Source organism: Suricata suricatta, chromosome 10 (assembly GCF_006229205.1).
Source record: "Suricata suricatta isolate VVHF042 chromosome 10, meerkat_22Aug2017_6uvM2_HiC, whole genome shotgun sequence".
In the NCBI taxonomy this organism is placed as follows: domain Eukaryota; kingdom Metazoa; phylum Chordata; class Mammalia; order Carnivora; family Herpestidae; genus Suricata; species Suricata suricatta.
In genome coordinates, this window is record NC_043709.1 from 103,216,623 (window position 1) to 103,223,035 (window position 6,413).

At 48.4% G+C, this 6,413-nt stretch overlaps 1 protein-coding gene across 1 annotated transcript in view; it reads right to left on the bottom strand.

The window, feature by feature from the left end:
• Window positions 1-5,464, bottom strand: part of CACNA2D4 (calcium voltage-gated channel auxiliary subunit alpha2delta 4) — a 111,019-nt gene extending 105,555 nt beyond the window's left edge. The window contains exons 1-2 of the mRNA XM_029955242.1: window positions 5,289-5,464; window positions 1,512-1,593 (exon numbers count right to left, since the gene is read on the bottom strand). Of these exons, the coding sequence (XP_029811102.1) occupies window positions 1,512-1,593; window positions 5,289-5,464 (258 nt within the window). The remainder of the gene's footprint in view (window positions 1-1,511; window positions 1,594-5,288) is intronic.
• Between the last annotated feature and the right edge of the window lie 949 nt (window positions 5,465-6,413).

Below are 6,413 nucleotides of genomic sequence, written 5' to 3' on the forward strand. Positions count from 1 at the left end.
GTATCCTGCAACTTTACTGAATTCATTAATCAGTTCTAGAAGGCTTCTGGTGGAGTCAGTTGGGTTTTCCACGTAGAGTATCATGTCATCTGCGAAAAGTGAAAGTTTGACTTCTTCTTTGCCAATTCTGATGCCTTTTATTTCCTTTTGTTGTCTGATTGCTGATGCTAGAACTTCCAGCACTATGTTAAACAGCAGTGGTGAGAGTGGACACCCCTGTCGTGTTCCTGATCTCAGGGGGAAAGCTCTCAGTTTTTCCCCATTGAGGATGATATTAGCTGTGGGTTTTTCATAAACTGCTCTTATAATGTTTAGGTAAGTTCCTTCTATTCCGACTTTCTCAAGGGTTTTTATTAAGTTAAGGAAAGGTATTAAGCAGGCTGTATTTTAGCTTATGGACAAGTAATAAATTATATCATGTATCTTGAATGTATCATAGATAAGCTGCTATATTACAATTGCCTCTTCAGATAGCTGTGAAATTAGGTGATTAACTAGTTGGTACCTAACCTTCTAATTTCTGTATAGGTCTAATTACATGAAATAGAAGTGGGGGTCTTGATTTTTTACTTTTCTTTTCTGTTTGGAGTATCATTGAAACTACTGTATTGTAAATGACGGAAAATAATTGCATATGTTAAAAAAATAAATTGTATAAAAAAAAAGAAAGGGCTGCAATGTGGCCTTGAGCAGGCATAAACACCTGGAATTTCCTCTTAGCAACATTTAGAAAATGGCGAAGATCGTGCTCACCTCATGAATTAAATCGTGAATATAAAGCTCTTAGCACATGGTAATAATAACGGTCTGGGAGTTACAAATATTAGAGAAAATGAGGTTGTTTATAATCCAGTGTGAGGAGAGGCTTGGTGTCAATCTGCTTAAAAAGCAATTAAAACAGGTGTGGAGGAAGCTGGTGGAACTTCCTGTCCATCAGGCGCTTCTTCCGTCGGCCCTGGAGCCAGGCACCTCAGCGAGGTCCGGTGTGGGCGCTCTTCAGCGCAGCAGCAGGGCTGGAGGTCCTGAGAACTGGAGGTATGGGAAGCACTCCCTGTAGAGGCCACAGGCCCCGTCATCTACTACTTCTACTGCCCAAGCACCTGCAGGGCACTTACCGCTTTCTCCTTCCTCTGCATCCTGCTTCACGATTGTCAGGCGAGCATCCCGCTTTGTCTACATCTGCTCCCTCTCCTTTTTCTTCTTCACAGCACCCCCCACCCCATCTCATCTATTCCATCCTGGCATCATCCTTTGGGGGATCTGAGCTGACACTACACTGTGCTCTTGGCCACTCCACCGCACTGCCCCCACTGACTTGCACTGTGACTTGGGCAAATCATGCCCTCCCTGGGCCTCAGTTTCCCCATCTGCAAATGAAGAGAATGGATTAGATAATCTCTAAGACCGCTTACAGTATAGACATTTGGGGACTTTGAGACTCTGCTTCTCCACTGGGAGGAAGTCCCTGGCTGGCCACTTCCCTGTGAGCTCCCTGGAAGGGGATTACTGACCTTCTGCAGCAAGAGAGAGCCCGAGTATTTGCTCACGGTGTTATACAGGTCCCTGCCAAAGGTGTCTGCCCACAGCTTCACTCTGCAGGGCAATGAAAGTGCATTTGTATACACTGCACACACACAGACTCACAGATATGGAGACACATGCATAGATGCACACAGACACATGCATACACACATGCACGTAGAGCACCAGTGTGTACACACACAGTGCTGACACACACAGAGACTCACATAGTTCATAGAGATACTCACATACATACATGGATGCACATACACACTGACCTACACCCAGAAACATACACAAAGAGCTACCATCCCTCCAGGTCCAGTCAGGAGACCCAAAGAACCCTTTGGGGGCCCAGCAGCTACATTCAGGTCAGGGCAGATGAGCTGGGAAGCAATGCCTGATCCCAAACCCCCAAGGGTTCTGGTTTGTTGGTGGAGAACAGAGAGGAGAAAGGGAAGAGATTGTGGACAGGCCCAAGCCAGTGTGGGGAGGATCCTGAGGGTGGAAACAGGAACTGTTTGGCAGTACTGCAACTTTTTTTTTAATTGTTTATCTATTTTGAGAGAGAGAGATAGAGAGGGAATGAGCAAGCAGGGGAGGAGTAGAGAAAAAGGGAGGGAGACAATTGCAAGCAGGCTCCACACTGTCAGCACAGAGCTCATTGTGGGGCTGATCCCAGGAACCTTGAGATCATGACCTGAGCTGAAATCAAGAGTCGGATGCTGAGCCAACTGAGCCACCCTGGTGCCCCAGCACCAATCCAACTTCTCAATGGGCCATGTCCTCTAGTGTGCCCTGCTCAAGGTCACCACTGGCTGCCAAATCCTCTGTTGAAACTTCAGAGGGGACATGAGCCAGGGACAGAGGAAGAGGCTCTGAGCTGCTTCTGTGGAGCAGAGGGCAGGCCAGGTGAGGAGGGCCTGAGGAAGCAGCCCCTCACTCTGGGTGCAGACAGCCTAAGGAAAAGCCTTGACATCTCATCCATTCCCAGAAGTGCACCAAGATCCTGCCACCTGGGCAGGCTGGTGGCATCCTGGGGTGAATACATAGGACTGCATCTGAGCCTCTCCAGGTGGAGCAAAAGGAGCTTGCCCACATGATCCTGTCCAGGTCCATGTTCAATCACTCAACGAATAATTATTAAGGTCCTATTATGTGCCAGCCATGTGCACAGCACTAGAGCCATATCACAGTCCTTCCTGACCTTTGTAAAACCCTCAGTTAGAGGGACACCTCTCCACATATAGATAGTATAATACTTGCTTAAAGGGGAAGAGTGCCAATAAAACTTGGGGAGAGTGATGGTGGTGCCAGGAGGGTTCTTGGGACAAGTGGGGTCTGAGTTCAGTGTTAGAAGTTTGGGAGAGTTTTGGCATCTGGGTGGTTCAGTCAGTTGGGCATTCAACTCTTGATTTCAGCTCAGGTCATGATCTCACAGTCATGGGTTCAAGCCCCACATCGGGCTTTGTGCTGGGTGTAGAGACTGCTTAGGATTCTCATTCTCTTCTTTTGCCCCTCTTCTCTGCTCATGCTCTCCCTCTCACTCAAAGAAAAAAGGAGGAAAGAAAGAAAAGAAAAAAGAAAATAAAAGGGAATAAAATAAAATAAAATAAAATAAAATAAAATAAAATAAAATAAAGAAGTTTGGAAGAGTTTAGCCTGCCAAAGAGATTTGGAAGAGATTTCTAAGTAGAGAGTATAGAAGAGCTTGGACTAGTAAAAAACGAATTCAGGCTTCTAGCTTGGGTGATTGAGCTGATGGTGGTGTTATTGAATAAAGTTAAGAATTATCAGGGAGATCAGGAGGAACAAGTTAGGGAGAGTGGAAGGTGATGAGAGTCTCTTGGGATATATAGAATGTGAGGTTCCTATTGGAAGGCTACTGAGTGCAATAGGATAGGTTGTGCACTGCACAACTCCAGAAGACACCAATTGCATTATTTCTTGAAAGACACAAACTTGAACCTAAAACCTAAAGAGCTGTCTACAGGCAATGGTATGTGAGTCTAACAAGTAGGACAGAGCTGAGAGTCATTAGTACATAGGTAGAGTTGAAATTCTGAAGGTATATGGGCTCTCTCAAGGAGAGTGTGGAGCATGAGAAGACCTGGGAGTGAATGACAAACTCTGGGGGCAGGCAAAGGGAAAGACAGAACCAGGTACTCAAGGAGACCCAGAAGAGCCATTGTTAATGGAAGCAGAGGCATTGAGGTTTAAGAAAAAAGGGAGTCCAGGGAGATGGGGCCAGGAATATCTACTGGATTGGGCAGGGAGGAGATCTCAGTCTGAACAGTCTTGGGAAGACAGTAGAAGCCTGGGCAGGTCGTGGAGGCTGAGGGCTGAGCAGGAAGGGAGGGCACAGCTGGATACAAGGGAGATGCAAAGTCAGTGGAGTGGAAGAGGATTCAGTAGGAGGGAGAGGAGGGTGGTGTCAAGGGCGTGGCAGAGGTCTGACTCCCAGGGAGAGGGAAGGTGCAGTCAACTGTGGAGGTTTCTAAGTAGATGGTCCAATGTGCGATTCTCCTCAACAAAGACCTGGATTCCAGCCATCTGTACTCAGGATTCAGCCTATTCCTGGAGTTCCCTTTCTACAATTTTGGTGTGCATTCTAGGGCTGGAAAATTATTCTCAACATCTCCCTCAGCAACATATAGTCTTATAACCCAGCAGTGGGTGAAGCACAGGTCAAGCTGACTTGAGTTTAGATTCTGGAACTTCCATTTACTGCCTACGTGAACTTGGGGAGGTCATCCAACCTCTCTGAGCTTATTTCCTCAAGTACAGAATAGGGAAGCTATCACCCACCTCATTGTTTTGCAGTGTGGAGTAAAGATATCATTTATATAGCACTTAACACTTTACTAGGCATAGAAAAAGTAGAGGTTATACAACCCAATGTAAACAGTGCTGCTCAAATCCATTGTTCAACAAAGCTAGACATAACATGCATTATTCGGCCTCCCTGTCTCCACTTCTCTGAGGACATGAGGTTGAGAGCTGGCCCTGGGAGCCTATTTTGCTGGACATTAGTAGCTGGGCTTAGGTATGGACTGAACAAGCTGCTCCCTTTACTCTAGAGTACTCTGCTCTCTACATACATCGAGCATTTCTTAATAGGACCACCTGAGCAAAGGATGGAACACCAGACACTCCTAGAGAAGTTGCACAGCAATTCAACTTTATACCAAAGCATAAGTGACTGATAGCAGATTCTTTCCTGGAGCTGGGCTGATTGACAGAATGTAGGAGGGGGCCTGGAAGGAGGCAGACAGGGACAACTAAGATGACCAAAGTCTAATTTTACCCAGCTCCCGGTTGCATGAGCCATTTTGTTGGTTTGGAACTGTTTTACCCTTTCAGAACATCAAAACACAAATTTCCCAACAAATCCTTGAGGAGCCGTGATGATCATTTTGAGCTAGCACATCTCCCACTGCCAGGGGCCTAATGGCAGTGATTATCCCCAAAGGCGTATCCATCGGGCCTGCAGGAGCTCAAGCCGCTGCTTGCCAGCCAGAGGAGTGAGGACCCTCACTTCAGTTCTGCCTGAAAGCAGCAGGTGTCAGGAGTGGCAGGTGCAGCTCCAGAATGGGAGCTGTGTGGAAAGAAGGGAGGGAAAGGGAGAACAGAAACCCCAAGGGAGAACCCGGAGGGAAGCCAGAGGTCCCGGTGGGAGGGTGGGCAGAGGGGTGAACTTTACAGGGGGAAGGAAGGGAGGAAAGGGCCAGAGGATTTTAGGGGGTCGGGGTGAACTTGATGCTTACGTTTCCAGAGGAATCTCGGTCTGCGCGCGTGTGGGGGACAGGGAGGTGCTGGAGAGCAGCAGGCACAGGATGACCATGGTCTTCTGCAGGGAGGCCCAGGCCCCTGGCCCCTGGCAGCAGGGCCTCCTACTGTGGGGTGCCTGGGTGTCTAGGTGGAGCCTGGGGAGTCCCGGCATGGTGTCTCTGCTGGGCCCGGAATGAAGGTGGGGAGAGAAGACAGCAGCCTTCGACCGCCAGCCCCGTCTGCCTGTCACCCAGATCCTTGGGACAGCCCCAGGCCTTCTGCCTTCCTGGCAAGCCTGGGGTTCCCCAGCTTTGTCTTGCCTTGGCTCCAATGCTTATCAGAGGCGGGGATTTCTCTCTGTGCTACAGAGTACAGTGCACAGAGAAACCTCCCCACCTGACCTGCAGGCTCCAGGAGGGGCTGATGGTCTGGGGGTGGGGGGTTGTGACAAAATGAACCCGTTAATCCATTGGCCTCTCCTCTAATCCCCTGCCTGACAGCAGGGAGGAGGAGGTGGCAGAAATGACCTCAGCAGGATTACCCTGATTCCAGAAGACAGGACTCAGTTCATTCCATTAGGGGTCAGAGCACAACCTCCTACTTTAAAGAGGCAGCGCTGTTCCTGTAGACTTGTTCCTTCCGGACCAAGGGGGGAGGAGACTATGACACTGGCCTGGGAACAATAGTGGGTATCTGTCCAGTGCTCTGACTTAGCAAGAGAAGGAACAAATTGGGGCGCCTGATTTGCTCAGTTGGGTTAAGTGTGTGACTCTTGATTTCAGCTCAGGTCATAATCTCAGGTTTGTGAGACTGAGCCCATGTTGGGCTCTGCGCTGACAGCACGGAGCCTGCTTAGGCTTCTCTCTCTCTTCCCTCTCTCAAAATTAATAAATAAACTTAAAAAAAGAAAGAGATGGAAGAAATTGGTGTTTTAAACCTTAGAGCTGTCCTGGGAGATCAGTGTCATCATGCCTGTTTTCAGGGGTTTCTTGAGGCCAGGGGAGGCTCGGGCACAGAGTTAGGACTCCAACTCTGGTTCACATCTCCAGGCCTGCTGCCTTTTGATGAGGTCATAGATAATGTCAATATCTTATGGCCCTCACCTCCCCATGTGCTCCTGG